General features: G+C 34.9%; 2 protein-coding genes across 2 annotated transcripts; one reads left to right on the plus strand and one right to left on the minus strand.

The window, feature by feature from the left end:
- Positions 1–1,973: 1,973 nt before the first annotated feature.
- LOC134856809 (segmentation protein paired-like) lies at positions 1,974–4,466 on the plus strand. Its single transcript, XM_063873088.1, has 4 exons — positions 1,974–2,024; positions 2,230–2,629; positions 2,917–3,131; positions 3,532–4,466. The coding sequence occupies exons 2-4, from the start codon at positions 2,338–2,340 to the stop codon at positions 4,441–4,443; spliced, it is 1,419 nt and encodes a 472-aa protein (XP_063729158.1). The 5' UTR covers positions 1,974–2,024; positions 2,230–2,337; the 3' UTR covers positions 4,444–4,466.
- Positions 4,467–14,746: 10,280 nt separating this feature from the next.
- Positions 14,747–19,845, minus strand: LOC134845773 (uncharacterized). The gene is made up of 2 exons (XM_063862852.1): positions 16,132–19,845; positions 14,747–15,126 (listed from the first exon to the last, which is right to left on the minus strand). Exons 1-2 carry the CDS (start codon positions 16,639–16,641, stop codon positions 14,914–14,916), a joined length of 723 nt encoding a protein of 240 aa, XP_063718922.1. The 5' UTR covers positions 16,642–19,845; the 3' UTR covers positions 14,747–14,913.
- Positions 19,846–20,077: the final 232 nt, after the last annotated feature.

Here is a 20,077-nt window from a genome sequence, read left to right on the forward strand (position 1 = left end):
AAAAGACTATGAATTATTGTAGTGCTGTATCTAAAAAAAATTCCCTAAAAAAGTGGTATTTTATCAGCGACTTACAGTGGAAAAATGTTGTATCGTACAATCACACCACGCTTTACTTGTGTAAAAAGCTGCTTTAATGAGAAAATTTCCAATTCCAAAAAGCGGTTCAATTGAAAATACATGTGAGGCAAGACAAAAATTGTGTCTAGATAAGAACACCAAAAAGGTTTAAAGCCATTTTTATTCGAAAAAACTATCCTAAATAAACAGAAAACTTGAATATTCATTCGGATTGGCTGTGTTGATTGCTGAGAAGAAATGTTTTCAGGTTTTGAAATGAGAAGAATGTTTGAGAATGGTTGAGATAAGGTTTAGATTTTTATTGAAGAACAAAGAGGCAGCTCTTGGGACGATACGCGAGTGTAAACAGTGGACGAAACAAACTTATCACTCTTAACCCACTTCTTAACGTCATTACTGGGCTATTTCTCTTTCCATTGTATACCTTTAGGGTTAAAACAAACTATGATTTGTTATTAATGAGCAATCAACAATGCAATCAATGGGTGTTTTCGCACTTATCGACACGCTGGCTGTCTAGTTGTAAACCTTTTCAGCCCTGTTGACCTTAAATTGAAGAGAAGCTTTTTGTAATCGATACCTACCAGTTACAGTAAGTAGTAATCTAACGAACTATATGCTGACTAGTACTGTCAACTTGAGCCAACAACTCAAGCTAACTTCATCAAATCTATTTCAAAACTCGTAGCCTTTCGGTGCTATTTTCTTCTCCTTTTTTGTTTTCTATCGTTCTGTATTCCAATTGGTTCGATTAATTTTAATCAGAGCAGCCTAGTTTCAGGGTCAACAGTACTATAACTTGTAACTGTTTAAGTAGTTCAATTGCCATTAGCCCAAATTGCCCCGACGTTCGCCTCCTGACACGATTGACCCCGCCCGGCACATGTTGTTTGTTTGGGCCCAAGCTAGTGAAGTCATCAGAAAAGCGGAGCTAAAAGGGAGAACTGGGCATGAAATTACTTGAACGACAAACAACTCTGCTCTCAATTAGACCCCATTGTGAGTTGTCTTGTCTTCGCCTAAGTCACTTGTGAGATAACCCTAATTGGAATCGGCCTAGAAAAGTATCAAATGTGAGAGGCACTGCTGACCCTAATCACTTCAAAGCAGACAGAAAAACAACACCACCACCACCACCACCACCAAGTATAGAACATAACGAAACAGCAGCTGCTGCGAGCAGAGCTCAGTATTATCCATCCACGCACATAATTCTCTGTTCACACTTTCCATAACCACCTATCATCTGCTCCGCCCCGAAAGACCCACCCTATTTCATTTGATAACCGAGACGTCAAATTGCTAATCGAGCAACAACTAAAGCTCACAAAAACTAATCAGCTAATAGAACAAGTTCGAAACTTCTGTTGAAACATCAGTAAAAGGTCAAATTGGTACAAAGAAAAATTGCCACATCAACATAACTGGGTGAGTGAAAATTTCAACTTAACTAAAATTCCTACTTTTTTACTGAATTAACTCATTTTTCCACAAATGAGCGACCTTCAGTATTCTGTAGGGCGAATTTATCATGTCTACATTTTCAGTTGAATGATCGATAAAAAGGTAGTTCATCGGACAAATTGAGATTGAGAGGCGAGTTTCGTCACCAACCGAAACATCCTCTACTCAACTTGCTATTTGATTCTAATTCAAAATGGTAAACAGTTTGTTTACTGCCGCTCTTGAAGCAATCCAAGACATTTTGAAACTTTGCTTATTTTTCCTGAACATCTTAACTAACAAACACGCTTTGCAAATTGCAAAAACTTGGAACTCAAATCAAACTTTACTTGCTTTATTTCTCGAAACTTGACCCAACACAGCTAACAATAGGGCAAATAATTTTGAGCTTGCAACTTTTCCGATTAAAAAAATAGATGAAATAAAGTGATACTTTAATAGCGTAAATAAACAAGGGGAAATCCACAGGGAAAACACAGGTAAGTACATGTTCGTCCAATCAGATTTAAGCAGTGGGAAAATGGGCCATAATTGGCTGTTTGACATCAGTATCAATTGTTCAATCAAGAATCAATTGAATGCAATCAATTGGAAAAGTTGACAACATTTAAACACCTCTTTTCTCTCCATTTAACCAAATCGGATAAAAAATAAACAAAACAAACAAATTTCCATTTGTTACAGAAAACTTCTTCTCATCCAAGTAATTTAACTTCTTCGCAAGAGAAAACACTTCAGAAATATTCAATTTTGGACTCATACTCGATATCAATCCGTTCTTCTGGTTAAGCAATGCCTGGATTTTCGATGGACGAAATACTCGGATTGGGTTCCCAACCTCAGCCCAATAACTCTCGTAGCTCAGGAGATTTCCAAACTTCCCCACTAATTGCCTCTTCAAGAGAAAGTGGACTGAGACTGGCATCGAACGACGCATCCAGTGATGCCGGATCGGACGAAGTCCTGGACTACTATGAAGAGGATGAGGCCAATTTGGGAGACGATAACATGGATGACGATGAGGAAGACGAAGACGAGGGAATTGGCTCGGGAAGCAGTCATTCTTTCGGACGATTTCCTCAAGGCGAGTTGCAACCTAAGTTCAATTCCGTTCACAAAAAGTAGAAAGAAAATCATCTCACATTTTTTCACAGCTCTGTTGCAACTCACAGTTAACAATTTATGGTTTCAACGAAGTAGAGAGAGAACAGCGAACAATACAGTCCACGAAATTTATTTAAAATGAAGGCAAAAACTCTAACTGATTATCATATCTTCTAACGGATAAGAAGAACATAACTAACAAGAAAGATTGAATAGCTGAATGAATGCACCATTTCGAAATAACTAAAACAAGCATCATTTTTTCAGATGGAGCCTCGAACAGCACTTTTGGCGGCTTGGGTGAGGTGGACAAGTCATCTCTGCTGACTAATCTGATGGGGGACAAGAAGAAGAGGAAGCGGAGGGTTCTGTTCTCCAAGAGCCAGACATTCCAGCTGGAGAGTCGCTTCAGACAGCAGCGATACCTCAGTGCACCCGAGAGGGAACAGCTGGCCAATGCAATTAACCTCACACCCGGACAGGTAGTCAAACAGCCAGTTCAATTTTCAAATTAGCTGTACTCAAATACCTCAATCACACAATCGTAATTAGAGCTTCCAATGGGAAAGCGAACGTTTCCAGAATGAAGACAAACTTGACCATTTAGCAAAAATTAACCAATTTGTACTTCAGGGTCTTTTAAATTATTTGTTCTTCGTAATTTATATCGAAACACAAACTAATTGTCCAAAATATTGATACAATAAAAAACTGATTTGGTTCAAAATTTTAGTTAAACGCCAAATAAATTGAAAAGAGCTTTAAACTCATGCACTCCTGAGCTATATCAGCTCACCAGTCTCAAGTTTAATAATTTAAAATACGATGATATTTTTTGTTTTATCACCTTCTCGTGATTTATACAATTTAAATTTTCTCCAGGTCAAAATCTGGTTCCAGAACCACCGCTACAAGTGCAAGAAATCTAGCAAGGACAAATGCAGCCCCACGATGGCACACTTCGATCCACAGGGATACTGCCACCCAGTCACCGGCAGCCCCTACCACTCCCTCCTGAACCCCCCTCCCCACTTCTCCCTGTCAGCTGCAGCAGCCAACTCACCTGGCCAATCGCCAATCGGGGCAGCCGCTAACTTCAACCTCCTGATGCACCACCAACGTCAGCATCAACAACAACTCGCAGCAGCAGCGGCCGCCGCTTCCGGCTCGTCATTCGGAAAACCCTCGCAACAAGCTGTGAACGAATTTCTAAGACAGCAGTCGTTAAACGCACTCAACAGTCGAAATCAGCAAGCTTTGAGTCTTGCGCAGACTCTAGCCGCTGGAATGGGTCCCAATGGACAGAAGATCGGCAGCTCATGGGCACAACAAATGGGTTTGCTTCAGTCACAAATGCAGACCCAAGGACAGGTGATGGGAGGAGGAAATCCTACTATGATGAACCCTCTTGCCTACGCCTATCTAATGGCATCTGCAAACAATAACTCGAGTCAACAAAAGCAACAACAGCAGCAATCACAAAATCATTCTTCGCAGATTGGGTCATCGCAGCTACATCAGGAACTGACCTCGAATCAAATAAAGGCACAGCTTCAAAAACTCTCTTTGCAACAGCAACTTCAAGATCTAATTGGACTGAGCAAAATATCACCGCCAAATAAAAAGAACAATTCAAGCAGTGCTTCCTCTGAAAGAGAATCCGATGACGTAAAAACTGCAGATAAAATGAGCAGTAATCAAAACACACACTCGCCAATAACACCTACCTCCACTTCTCAGAACGGAGTGAAAGATTTCACTCGCCGAACTCTGGAGCAGGAAGAGGTCGTGTGAGCTAAATGCTTAGAGCGAGGCATCGTGCAATATACAAATTTTAAACTTCATATTTTTATATCAATTGTGAAACAAATTTTAGAAATTCAACCTATGCAAAAATTTTTTCCTACAATAGTTTGGGGGCCCATAAAATTGACAAAGATGAAGTGAATGCATTGCGCAAACAAATGCAAAAAAACTAAAATTCTAAAAATCTGGAACTGTTTTCCGGCGTTGATCTTAAAAAATGATGACCTACTCATTTTTAGGACCACTAAATTAATTTTCCGAGCCCCTTCAAAATACTATAACCTCCCTATTTTGCATAATTTTGAAAAAAAAAACGGCCGAAAACAACATTTTTAGGCACTTTTGGAAGATTCTGACCAATAGATCGTGTTATTTCGACGCGCACTCTCCCCTCAAAATAAGTATATATTGGCGCTGTAAAAAATGTTGTTTTTACAAAATTGTTTTTTACAGCCAAAAATCGATGTGGTGAAATAGTACCTCGGGCCCTAAATCCGCTACTGACAGCTTTCCTGAAAAAAAACATAGCTCCACCTGGAACCGTTCCATACATCATCTTCTTCAAAAATCATTTGCTTTTACCACTGCGCAACTGCGTTCGATTCCCGTCTCCTTATGGTTGCCAATTTCTCCCCCTTCAAATTTTTTCACAACAGCAATTAAATACTAATTCGGCGCCAGACTATTCTAATTTTGGGGGTGAGCACGCAATAAAAACGGAGTCCCTTCAAAAAATTTCCAACAGAAATCTCATCATAAGAAGTCTCATCAGTAACTAAATCATTCTGGGGCTTAGGTAGAGCACAAAATATACGACCTAAAAAAAGAGACAATTTTCAAAAAAGGCCCCCGTCAAAAATTTCCTGAACAAGCACTGCTGATGATGATTGCATGCTGTATGAAATCCGTTAACAGAAATTGGACAACACAACGTTGAGTAGATTACAAGCATTCCTAGAGCAAACAACCAAAGAAAACTGATTATTTCAACGTAAACTTCTTTGGACAACTGTCAAAACTAGCGTCAGTAATTTACGAAGAAAACCAGAAATCTTCAAATCAAACCTAAGATATAAAATGATGAAAAAGATTGACTACTGAGCCATTTAAAGGATGTAACGCAAGTCAAACAAGACTGCTCGTATCAAGGCGAAGCCCTGAATGTTCCGACTGCCTTTTAAGGTTCTGGAGCAGTAATAACATTTAAAAAAACTAAATTAAATTTATTTTCTAAATTGGAATTTTTTTTGAAAATCATCCCCCCACACGCCATATGAAATACAAAAGGATAAATTTCGCTCTTTGTAAAAAATCAATTATGGCAAATAAGCTTCGTTCAACCAATTTAAAACGATTTCTAATACGGATTAACTCTCCGCTTACGCGTTAATAGCGCGAATTATATCGCGCGTTAATTGTCCCAAAACGGCAACCTTTAAACCCCCATAATTTTACGAAAAATGATCACAGGTGAAATATCTTTTCAAATTTAAGCTCAGGACAACAATATCTTTCGAATGATATTAAAAAATTCTGACAAAAATGGCTAGTTAAAAAGTCGAAATTTGTCTGAAGAAAAAAAACTCACCCCGAGCACAAATATTCCGTTACTTTCGTATCGAAAGTCGGAACAAAAATAAAGTCAGCTCGACAGTAGAACACTGACCGTGAGCTGAATTCGCTGAAAAAATAAAACCACGCGGCGTAAATGTGAAAATACTTTATTGACTTTGACATCTAAATTTAAGTCTTCATTCAAAAAGTTAGCCTTTCGTCTAAACTGCTCAAATCAAACAATCTCTAGTTGTTAATGGTTTGAAATAATGAGAAGCATCAACGTCTTTTTTGTATGTTTTTCAACTTTCGAAATTCGAAGAAACAAATTATCGTTAGCGCTCTATCAAATTCAAGTATCTTTTTTGATTGCCACTTTTTTCAAAGAAGAGAACAAACCCAACAAGACTGTGGAGCAGTAATAACATTCTGGAGCGGTTTTATGGAGCAGTAATAACATTAAAAAATTAAATGTAGCAAAATAAAATTAAATTTTTTTTTCTAAAAATTGAAATTTTTTAATGACAATCATCCCCCCACACGCCATACTAAGTACAAAAGAATAGATTTCGCTCCTTGCAACAAATCAATTATGGCAAATAAGCTTCTTTCAACCAATTTGGAACGATTTCTAAGACGGATTAAATCTCGCTTACGCGTTAATAGCGCGAAATATATCGCCCGTTAATTGTCCCGAAGTGGCAATCTTCAAACCCCCTTAACTTTATGAAAAATGATCACAGGTGAAATATCTTTTCAAATATGAGCTCACGACAACAATAGCTTTGGAATGATATTTAAAAATTCCGACAAAAATGGCTAGTTAAAAAGTCGAAATTTGTCTGAAGAAAAAAAACTCACCCCGAGCACAAATATTCCGTTACTTTCGTATCGAAAGTCGGAACAAAAATAAAATCAGCTCGACAGTAGAACACTGACCGTGAGCTGAATTCGCTGAAAAAATAAAACCACGCGGCGTAAATGTGAAAATACTTTATTGACTTTGACATCTAAATTTAAGTCTTCATTCAAAAAGTTAGCCTTTCGTCTAAACTGCTCAAATCAAACAATCTCTAGTTGTTAATGGTTTGAAATAATGAGAAGCATCAACGTCTTTTTTGTATGTTTTTCAACTTTCGAAATTCGAAGAAACAAATTATCGTTAGCGCTCTATCAAATTCAAGTATCTTTTTTGATTGCCACTTTTTTCAAAGAAGAGAACAAACCCAACAAGACTGTGGAGCAGTAATAACATTCTGGAGCGGTTTTATGGAGCAGTAATAACATTAAAAAATTAAATGTAACAAAATAAAATTAAATTTTTTTTTCTAAAAATTGAAATTTTTTAATGACAATCATCCCCCCACACGCCATACTAAGTACAAAAGAATAGATTTCGCTCCTTGCAACAAATCAATTATGGCAAATAAGCTTCTTTCAACCAATTTGGAACGATTTCTAAGACGGATTAAATCTCGCTTACGCGTTAATAGCGCGAAATATATCGCCCGTTAATTGTCCCGAAGTGGCAATCTTCAAACCCCCTTAACTTTATGAAAAATGATCACAGGTGAAATATCTTTTCAAATATGAGCTCACGACAACAATAGCTTTGGAATGATATTTAAAAATTCCGACAAAAATGGCTAGTTAAAAAGTCGAAATTTGTCTGAAGAAAAAAAACTCACCCCGAGCACAAATATTCCGTTACTTTCGTATCGAAAGTCGGAACAAAAATAAAGTCAGCTCGACAGTAGAACACTGACCGTGAGCTGAATTCGCTGAAAAAATAAAACCACGCGGCGTAAATGTGAAAATACTTTATTGACTTTGACATCTAAATTTAAGTCTTCATTCAAAAAGTTAGCCTTTCGTCTAAACTGCTCAAATCAAACAATCTCTAGTTGTTAATGGTTTGAAATAATGAGAAGCATCAACGTCTTTTTTGTATGTTTTTCAACTTTCGAAATTCGAAGAAACAAATTATCGTTAGCGCTCTATCAAATTCAAGTATCTTTTTTGATTGCCACTTTTTTCAAAGAAGAGAACAAACCCAACAAGACTGTGGAGCAGTAATAACATTCTGGAGCGGTTTTATGGAGCAGTAATAACATTAAAAAATTAAATGTAACAAAAAAAAATTAAATTTTTTTTTCTAAAAATTGAAATTTTTTAATGACAATCATCCCCCCACACGCCATACTAAGTACAAAAGAATAGATTTCGCTCCTTGCAACAAATCAATTATGGCAAATAAGCTTCTTTCAACCAATTTGGAACGATTTCTAAGACGGATTAAATCTCGCTTACGCGTTAATAGCGCGAAATATATCGCCCGTTAATTGTCCCGAAGTGGCAATCTTCAAACCCCCTTAACTTTATGAAAAATGATCACAGGTGAAATATCTTTTCAAATATGAGCTCAGGACAACAATAGCTTTGGAATGATATTTAAAAATTCCGACAAAAATGGCTAGTTAAAAAGTCGAAATTTGTCTGAAAAAAAAACTCACCCCAAGCACAAATATTCCGTTACTTTTGTATCGAAAGTCGGAACAAAAATAAAGTCAGCTCGACAGTAGAACACTGACCGTGAGCTGAATTCGCTGAAAAAATAAAACCACGCGGCGTAAATGTGAAAATACTTTATTGACTTTGACATCTAAATTTAAGTCTTCATTCAAAAAGTTAGCCTTTCGTCTAAACTGCTCAAATCAAACAATCTCTAGTTGTTAATGGTTTGAAATAATGAGAAGCATCAACGTCTTTTTTGTATGTTTTTCAACTTTCGAAATTCGAAGAAACAAATTATCGTTAGCGCTCTATCAAATTCAAGTATCTTTTTTGATTGCCACTTTTTTCAAAGAAAAGAACAAACCCAACAAGACTGTGGAGCAGTAATAACATTCTGGAGCGGTTTTATGGAGCAGTAATAACATTAAAAAATTAAATGTAACAAAATAAAATTAAATTTTTTTTTTCTAAAAATTGAAATTTTTTAATGACAATCATCCCCCACACGCCATACTAAGTACAAAAGAATAGATTTCGCTCCTTGCAACAAATCAATTATGGCAAATAAGCTTCTTTCAACCAATTTGGAACGATTTCCAGGACGGATTAAATCTCGCTTACGCGTTAATAGCGCGAAATATATCGCCCGTTAATTGTCCCGAAGTGGCAATCTTCAAACCCCCTTAACTTTATGAAAAATGATCACAGGTGAAATATCTTTTCAAATATGAGCTCACGACAACAATAGCTTTGGAATGATATTTAAAAATTCCGACAAAAATGGCTAGTTAAAAAGTCGAAATTTGTCTGAAGAAAAAAAACTCACCCCGAGCACAAATATTCCGTTACTTTCGTATCGAAAGTCGGAACAAAAATAAAGTCAGCTCGACAGTAGAACACTGACCGTGAGCTGAATTCGCTGAAAAAATAAAACCACGCGGCGTAAATGTGAAAATACTTTATTGACTTTGACATCTAAATTTAAGTCTTCATTCAAAAAGTTAGCCTTTCGTCTAAACTGCTCAAATCAAACAATCTCTAGTTGTTAATGGTTTGAAATAATGAGAAGCATCAACGTCTTTTTTGTATGTTTTTCAACTTTCGAAATTCGACGAAACAAATTATCGTTAGCGCTCTATCAAATTCAAGTATCTTTTTTGATTGCCACTTCTTTCAAAGAAGAGAACAAACCCAACAAGACTGTGGAGCAGTAAAAACATTCTGGAGCGGTCTTATGGAGCAGTAATAACATTAAAAAATTAAATGTAACAAAATAAAATTAAATTTTTTTTTCTAAAAATTGAAATTTTTTAATGACAATCATCCCCCCACACGCCATACTAAGTACAAAAGAATAGATTTCGCTCCTTGCAACAAATCAATTATGGCAAATAAGCTTCTTTCAACCAATTTGGAACGATTTCTAAGACGGATTAAATCTCGCTTACGCGTTAATAGCGCGAAATATATCGCCCGTTAATTGTCCCGAAGTGGCAATCTTCAAACCCCCTTAACTTTATGAAAAATGATCACAGGTGAAATATCTTTTCAAATATGAGCTCACGACAACAATAGCTTTGGAATGATATTTAAAAATTCCGACAAAAATGGCTAGTTAAAAAGTCGAAATTTGTCTGAAGAAAAAAAACTCACCCCGAGCACAAATATTCCGTTACTTTCGTATCGAAAGTCGGAACAAAAATAAAATCAGCTCGACAGTAGAACACTGACCGTGAGCTGAATTCGCTGAAAAAATAAAACCACGCGGCGTAAATGTGAAAATACTTTATTGACTTTGACATCTAAATTTAAGTCTTCATTCAAAAAGTTAGCCTTTCGTCTAAACTGCTCAAATCAAACAATCTCTAGTTGTTAATGGTTTGAAATAATGAGAAGCATCAACGTCTTTTTTGTATGTTTTTCAACTTTCGAAATTCGAAGAAACAAATTATCGTTAGCGCTCTATCAAATTCAAGTATCTTTTTTGATTGCCACTTTTTTCAAAGAAGAGAACAAACCCAACAAGACTGTGGAGCAGTAATAACATTCTGGAGCGGTTTTATGGAGCAGTAATAACATTAAAAAATTAAATGTAACAAAATAAAATTAAATTTTTTTTTCTAAAAATTGAAATTTTTTAATGACAATCATCCCCCCACACGCCATACTAAGTACAAAAGAATAGATTTCGCTCCTTGCAACAAATCAATTATGGCAAATAAGCTTCTTTCAACCAATTTGGAACGATTTCTAAGACGGATTAAATCTCGCTTACGCGTTAATAGCGCGAAATATATCGCCCGTTAATTGTCCCGAAGTGGCAATCTTCAAACCCCCTTAACTTTATGAAAAATGATCACAGGTGAAATATCTTTTCAAATATGAGCTCACGACAACAATAGCTTTGGAATGATATTTAAAAATTCCGACAAAAATGGCTAGTTAAAAAGTCGAAATTTGTCTGAAGAAAAAAAACTCACCCCGAGCACAAATATTCCGTTACTTTCGTATCGAAAGTTGGAACAAAAATAAAGTCAGCTCGACAGTAGAACACTGACCGTGAGCTGAATTCGCTGAAAAAATAAAACCACGCGGCGTAAATGTGAAAATACTTTATTGACTTTGACATCTAAATTTAAGTCTTCATTCAAAAAGTTAGCCTTTCGTCTAAACTGCTCAAATCAAACAATCTCTAGTTGTTAATGGTTTGAAATAATGAGAAGCATCAACGTCTTTTTTGTATGTTTTTCAACTTTCGAAATTCGACGAAACAAATTATCGTTAGCGCTCTATCAAATTCAAGTATCTTTTTTGATTGCCACTTCTTTCAAAGAAGAGAACAAACCCAACAAGACTGTGGAGCAGTAAAAACATTCTGGAGCGGTCTTATGGAGCAGTAATAACATTAAAAAATTAAATGTAACAAAATAAAATTAAACTTTTTTTTCTAAAAATTGAAATTTTTTAATGACAATCATCCCCCCGCACGCCATACTAAGTACAAAAGAATAGATTTCGCTCCTTGCAACAAATCAATTATGGCAAATAAGCTTCTTTCAACCAATTTGGAACGATTTCTAAGACGGATTAAATCTCGCTTACGCTTTAATAGCGCGAAATATATCGCCCGTTAATTGTCCCGAATTGGCAATCTTCAAACCCCCATAACTTTATGAAAAATTATCACAGGTGAAATATCTTTTCAAATTTGAGCTCAGGACAACAATACCTTTGGAATGAGATTAAAAACATCCGTCAAAAATGGCTATGTAAAAGTCGAAATTTATCTGAAGAAAAAACCCACCCTGAGCACAAATATTTCGTTACTTTCGTATCGAAAGTCGGCACAATTTTTTCGTATCGAAAGTCGGAACAATAAGAGAACACTAGGAAGACAACCAATAAGAGAACACTCGAAAGTGAACCAATAAGAGAACACTCAGAAGAGAACCAATAGGAACATTTTTTTTTATTCCACTGAAAATTCTGAAAATTCTAGTCCAATTTTGAAACCAGAGATAATTTACGTGTTTTTCTCGCCATATTCAGTTTCCCGATAAGAGAGAATAAGTAAAACTCCAATTAACGAATGAATTTGAATTAAACTTCGAAAGTAATCAAAACTCAAGCAGCGAAACATAACATTTCAGCACGAACATATTCCTTTAAAAATACACTATCTAAATAAAGATCTTCATTTCAATTATTGACGCATAATAAGGAACACCAATTCACGTTATTTACTCAAGCATGCGTATTTAAGTTTTTGAATTTCTCCTGTGCAAAAACAGAAACACCAGAAATTGATACTTCAGCGTTAACCTCTCACACCAAACACTCTTTTACTAGCTCTTTCTTCAAAATTGTTTTTATACAGTTCAAATCAACACTAAATTCACTGCTGTAATATGAAACATATCTTAAATTAGCTTCAATTATATTTCAAGTAGAAAAAAAACAAGTTTTCAAAGCCTAAATAACCAATTTATGACGGTCCATTTTTGATAGTACCACTGTGAAAACTAATTGATAAAACACATATGTAGTATGATGAGCTTTTTTCCTATCAATTTTGACAGTTGAAAAAAATCGTAGAGGGTAAAAAAAACGTGGAAACGAAAGTATAAAAATACCCAAATCCAAAGTTCCTCCCGAATCCTAATTCGGACCAAATCAAATAACAAGAAAGGTAACGATTGTTTTTCAATTGACCTCTTAGAATGCAATTTTAAAGCCCTATTGCTCGTGATTCGGATTCTAAAAATTTCAAAAACATGGTCTCAGTGTTAGAAAAATTGGTCGGAAAACCTGGTCTGAGTTTTAAAAATCATATATTTTTTATTTTTGTGTAATGTAGTAGAAACATTCTGTGCTATCCTTGTTTAGCATTAAGATTTATTGATTTTAAGAAAAGAGGGAGGTCAAAAAATGTACGTCAAAATCCGATTCGAACATTTTACTCTGGTCTGAGTTACAAAAATCATATTTATTGATTTTCTTTTTTTGTTGTTTCGACAGAATTGCCGAAACATTGTACTATCCTTGTTCAGCATTAAGATTTATTCAATTTAAGAAAGGTGGGAGGTCAACAAATAAATGTCAAAATCAGATTTGAATATTTATTTCTTTTTACAACTCCAAAGCGTCGCCAGAATAGTTAAAATCGCGCATGGTAATATCATTATGCGCGGGTAACATCACATGATACCGAAAGATTTTGCAGCACTCTGAAGCAAAATTGGGCGAGTGTCAGAAAAATTAGATGGAAAACGTGCAAAAAAAGTTAGTTTATTAGTTATTTAAGAAGAAAATCAAAGCGTTCTGTAACTAATTTTTTAATAAAAGATTTCGGTGGTAGATCAGTTAACCGAGGTATCAGCAACCCGAAAACGGGCAGACCAAATCAAATAACCAAAAATGATATTACCTGATCAGCAAACCAATAATTGTGAAAAAAAGGCGTTCAGTACGCCGAAAATGTAATTATCAGTAACAAAGTAACGTTTTTCATTTGTTTAACTTGCCAGGAATTATGGGCAACATTCTTGAGGCGTTTATTCAAAGCTGAGTTATTACCTAACATGAAGCAATCGATTACTTAAATACTCAGTAATAGATACGTAATTGTTTTATACTTCGATTTACTGATATGGTAATTTACTGATATATCGATTTACTGCACGCACACCCATTATTTTACATTGAGTTCCTCACATTTTCACTCAATGCAATTTACCATTAAACAACGTGTGTGGATTATTTTAACTCTCGTCAACATGCAACGAACAGATGAGATGATTCGTCAATTTACTCCAAATTCCCATCGTTCTCCGCCGAAAAGCGTGATGGGAAACACTTACAAAGAGTGCAGTGAAAAAACACGTTCCATGACTGTGGCACTAATGGTCGGCGCAACGAATACCTTTGAATGCTAGATTTGAGTGTGAACTATCATTAAAATTGGTCAAGAGGAATATTTATGCTTGGTGTGGTTTTTTTATTCAGTCATTTTTCGGCAACCGAAATAATAGTTTTTAACAAAAAATTGTAGCTTAATGAAAATATTGACTTCCAAAGTTCAAAAATAAAAAGATATTTTACCTCCAATTACTTTTTACAAAATTCTAGGAGCTTGAAAGTTGTCAATTTGGCCATGTTCTGGACTAAATTATGCGCGCTCTGAAGAATTTATTAATAATGCCACAATGCATGAGTGGCGAATTATCTCTAGCTTCATACGAACAGTCTTGTTTCAGTTGAGACCTTTTTTGGCACACCCTAAATTGCTGTCTCTTAGAAATTACAATGACTTCAATATAGCCAGCAGGCAGTAAGAAAAGTGTCAATGAACGCAGAGAAAGGCTTTACGGCCCTAAAGCTCTTTGAACTTAATGAACAATTCGAGAACACTGCAGCAATATGTAAACTTCAACTCAATTTGAGAACACTGCAGCAATATGTAAATTTTTGGAAAACCTGAAACTTAAATCCACTTTCGAAACTAGAAGTTGATCACGTTTTTCGTGACTTTTACACTTTTGCCGTCTCATAGTAGAATTTACCTTCCTTTCAAAAAAGGAAAAAACTGAACTTAAAAAGAAATCAAAGTCAAACTTTATAACTGCACTCTTCTCTGTCTTTAGTATCAGGCAGAGCTTTCAAAACTCATCGCTGAGCTCTGTAAACACCCTAATGCTCTCCGTTACTCACCTTCAGTTGAGAATAATGAAAGAAACACTGTAAATTGAGTTAAAGTACAATTTAAAAAGATTTGGATGATACATGCCGATCATGTGAAACTAAAACTAATAAGGAAAGTTTAGTGAGCATACTAGAATGAGTTTGAACACTATAAAACATGAACTTCCACTCCGTGCATCAAACATTTTTTCACTTTTTATCAAACTGTTGCATCCGCATCAGGTCAACGTCTTCGAATAGATTAGTTCTCATCATGATGTCCACAAACTCGTTCTGCTCAATCAGACCATTTCCATTCGCATCTGCCATTTCCATCATCTGCCTAAGGTCTTTCTCGTTCAAGATCAAATCAACATCGTGGCACAGCTTCTTCAAATCGTCGATGTCGAACCCGCCCTTCTCCTGCACAAAATTAATTATTGCCAAGCTAAATAGTGGTAACTAACATAATATACCAAGTTTTGACACACTTAGAGCGCAAAAACTGGAATAGAACTATGATGCGTACCTTAGTAGCGTATTGCCTTGAAAGTTCTCGTCTAAATTCAGCAATAAATAATAAGTCTCTTACCTTTGCAGCTCTTCTTTCAATTTGATTTCAATCTTTGTAACGTCAAATTCTGATTTTAGGGAGTAAAATTGTAACACAGAGGCGAAGAAGCCGAGTTTCGCACCACTTCCGATACATAACAAGAAAAAAGAGAAAAAAAAATCCGAAAATGTCGAAAAAAAACTATACCTATCAAAATGAATACAGCTAGTTTTGAAACAAAAACATACCAACAATAGAATGTGAAATAAGCATCGGACGACAATTTACCCAGTGGCAGCAAAACCGAAAATACCTTACCCCTCACCCTAACACAAACAGTCAAAAAACTTTTTTTCTCGTCGAAATAAAACAATATGAGGCCACTAAGCCGATATAATATAGACCGAAACCTATAAGCCCAAAAAATGAAAATAAAAAAAGCCGAAACTTTATTAGACTAATAAGAAGTTATTAAGTTCCCCTCGCCCTCAAAACGCACATACAAACTAGTTTTGCTCACCGAAAGACGCATTACAAGGCAAATAAGCCGATATCATATAAGCCAAAACCTATCAAGCCGAAAAAAGGAAAAAACAAAAAAGCCGAAAAAAAAATAATTTCATGAAAAAATTGAACTACATTTTTTCAGCATTTTCTGCGACCAAAGGTGAGCATTAAAAAATGTTTCCGTTGAAACATCTTCAAAATTAGGTCACTAAGCCAATAAAAAATAAACTGAAATTATTTGGTTAGATAGAAGCTTTCAAGCGAAAAAAAATGCAATACCCTTGCTTATTGCAAGGGTAATTATCGCAAACACCATGAACTAAATTGATAGGAAGTCATTACTGAAGACAACAGAAATAAAAACTAACCTTCAAGTCGAATAGTTTCCAGTTTTGGTTCAATTCTTCGTAAACTTCGATACTGTCAGACTGGCGTGCGATTATAATGTCCAGAAAATCGTGAAATGTAGCAGTGTTGGGAACTTTGTTTTCCAAATCTTTCACGAGGCCTTCAACTTCGGCAGCGTCTATTTGGAATCCCAGTCCTCTGAGAGCCCTTCGTAAGTCCCTTGGTCCAATAGCCCCACGCGAAGCTCGGTCCATCGTGTCAAAAACGAACTTCAGCTCTCTCACTTCCGATGGCGTCAAATACTCCAATACATGTGATGGAACTTTAATGCCCATTATATCTTTCTCATGTATTTTGTTCTCTGACAGAATTGCTTTTAGCGTGTCTACACGAGTTGGCGGCGGTTTAACTTCTACATATGGAGGGATGGGATTCGGGTCTAGTCTAACCTTCTTTTCCCCTCCTCCAGACTTCTTTGCACTGTCTGCTTTCGCTTTCTTCTTACCTTTAGTTCCTTTCTTACCAGGCATTATTCAAGATTTAAGAGCTGAGCTGTTTTACAAAGAGAATAAAATGAAGCGTACACAAAACAAATTATGAAACAGCATAAGCCAAAATCAATGGTTTGAGGCTAAACATTGAAGCACATTCTAATACTGTGCGTGATTGAAAATACAGAAAATAAATGTGATTTTTGTTTTTCTTTTTTACTTCTCAATATGATAAGTCGATTTCAATCCTGTTGCTAAAAAAAATGACCTCAATTGAAATATTTGGCGACTTTTAGGTAACTTGAATTAATGTTATTCGATTGAAATTTAATTTGGAAAACTGATACGAATTCATAAGTGAAAAAATATTCACCTGCAACTATTTTTCCCAATTTTGTGACGTTTAAAATCATGAAAATTGGCAATTTGAACTAATGATTTTATTGATATGAAATTAGATGTACTAGCTGCTCATTAATGCGTAAAGCAGTTAGTAAATTTTACATTTAAAGCTCAACCCGAATTGAGCCAAGCTGATTTTTCAAGGCCCGAATTGCAACAACCAATAGTATATCTTAGAAAAATTCTGGTTAACAGAACGGTGCTTCCAACAGACTAGCGAACATGAAAGTTGCTTCTACACACAAATATGGAAAAAACAACGAAATAAATGCAACTGTAAAAAAAAAGACGCGGGAATCCACAACGCTCCTGATTTCCAAATTTGAACGATAGAAATAATTTTGACTTCTAATAGACAAATCTCCAAAACTACTGAGTTTCAGACCTCCGTAAGCAAACCCTTAAAATTGCCGACAGCATACAACTGCGCTTTCCATATTCAAAGCATGAAAAAATTTCAACTGCAAAATCATAAATGGGATTCATAATACAGCGTAATTATTTTTAAAAAAAAAACCTTTTTTCTTAATTTAACAAAAAGTTTAATGAAAAAACTTGGGAGATAATATAGGGATGAGAGGCCAAATATGCATTTGCTTTTAGTAACCTGATATAACCCCACCAAAGGGACGACACTTTCAATTTTTGAAAAGTATTTATTTCGATTTTAACTCTTTTGAAAATTTTCACAAAAGATAAACACGTCATATCTGAAAAAGGCAAAAGGCTTTGAGCAGTCATAATTGTAGTCCAGACAAACAACCTGAAAAAACCTTGAGAGCGCCTCGCTATAGTGTTGATTATTTCGAATTTGGAAATTAGGACTAAGAAAAATAGGACAAAAAAATTCTTCAGCATTGCAGTATACGATCTAGCTTAAACGTGCACAAATTCTTTCTTTAAACATGCAAAAATATTACGTTGAAAAAGTTTAAGCATGGCGAGATAGTAAATTCCGCATTTAAATATATAAATAGTGTGTAACGCACCTCCGGAGCTTCGAATTTTTGAAAACTCATAAAAAAATACGCATATAATGAAAAACGATCGGTTAAAAATTGCAAATTTTCTTTTCTATTAGTTTCTTTAATTCACATTTTGAAAAACCATTAAATTTTATGAAGTTTTTCATTTCTAATTTCTTTTTTAAATTTTAAAATAACATAAAAATGTCAGATCTTGGAAGCTAAAAGCATTTTAGCAGTCACATTTGGACGCAAAACTTGCAACTCCAGAGAGTACTCTCACAGTACCCTACTACATGGTTATGAATTTCAAATTTTGAGAAAAAACTGAAAAGCCATAAAAGAGCCACATCTCGAAAACTACAAAGATTTGAGCAGTCATATGAGGTGTAGATACTCGCAACCCCATTGAGCACTCTGAAAGCCCCGAATAAAGGGTTGGGACATTCAAATTTTAAAGAAAAAATATCACATTTAAGTTTTCTGAAAACTTTTTTAAAATTGCAAAAATTCCTATCTCGAAAACTACGAATAATTTAGCAGTCATATTTGGAGGCAAGATTTGCAACCACTGAGAATACTTCGACAGCCACCAACTCAAGAGTTGGGAATTTCAAAATTTGAAAAAACATTGAAAATAAATTTTCTGAAAACTTTTTAAGAAATAACAAAAAACGTCATATTTCGTGGACTACAAAGATTTGAGCAGTCATAATTAGAAGTGAGATTCGCAAACCTGATAGTATTCTGATAGCTCTCGAATGGTGTTGGAAATTTCAAAATTAAAAAAAATAAATTGAAGTATCCTGAAAGTTTTTTTGAAAAACTACAACAAGCGTCATATCTCGAAAACTAAAAGCATTTTAGCAGTCAATTTTGGACGCAAGGTTTGGATCTTAAATTTCTTGAAAGTACCCTCCCAGTACCCAACTGCAAGAAAAGGAATTTCAAATTTTGAGAAAAAAATTGAAAAACCATAAAAACGTCACATCTCGACAATTACAAAGACTTGAGCAGTCATATGAGGCGTAGATACTCGCAACCCCATTCAGCACTCAGACAGCCCCAAATAAAGGGTTGGGACATTCAAAATTTGAAGAAAAAATGTCAAATTTAAATTTTCTGAAAACTTTTAAAATCGCGAAAAATTCATATCTCGGAAACTATAAATAATTTAGCAGCCATATTTGAAGGCAAGATTTGCAACCACTGAGAATACTTTTACAGCCACCAACTAAATAGTTGGAAATTTTAAAATTTGAAATTAAATTTTCTGAATTTTTTTAAAGAAATATTAAATACGTCATATGTCGCGAACTACAAAGATTTGAGCATTCATAATTGGAAGTGAGATTCGCAAACCCGATAGTATTCTCATAGCTCTCAGATAGTGTTGGAAATTTTAAAATTAAAAAATATATATTTAAGTATCCTGAAATTTTTTTTGAAAAACTACAACAAACGTCATATCTCGAAAACTAAGAGCATTTTAGCAGTCGATTTTAAACGCAAGGTTTGGAGCTTAAAATTCTTGAAAATACCCTCATGGTACCCAACTACAAGACAAGGAACTTCAAATTTTGAGAAAAAAACTGAAAAACCAATTTTTTTCCAAGTTCTTTGAAAAGTTTTAAAATTTCATGAAAAAAAACGTCACATATTGCAAACTAAAAGCATTTGAGCAGTCGCATTCAGACGCCAACAATGCAACTCTTGAGTTTACTCTCACTATACCCAACTACAGGGTTAGGAATTCCAAAACTTGAGAAAAAAACTGAAAAACCATATAATAGATAGTAGATAATAGATTGCAGTTTTTCATCAAGTTATCCTTATCTATGAAATTGTAGAAATTCATAATAAACAAATTCTTTTGTTACACATACAAAAAAATACGTTGAAAAAGCTTAAACATTGCGAGATAGTGAAGTTCGCATTTACATACATAGATTTTTGTGTAATTTTTAAAGATAAGTTTAATGGAAATCTTCTATAAGAGAAACACAAATAAACTTCGTATCTCCTTAACTAAAAATATTTGTGTACTCATATTTGGAGGCCCAATTTTCAAGCACTAGAATTATCCTGACAGCATCCCACTTTTGGGT

This window comes from Symsagittifera roscoffensis, chromosome 1, assembly GCF_963678635.1.
Source record: "Symsagittifera roscoffensis chromosome 1, txSymRosc1.1, whole genome shotgun sequence".
In the NCBI taxonomy this organism is placed as follows: Eukaryota; Metazoa; Xenacoelomorpha; order Acoela; family Convolutidae; genus Symsagittifera; species Symsagittifera roscoffensis.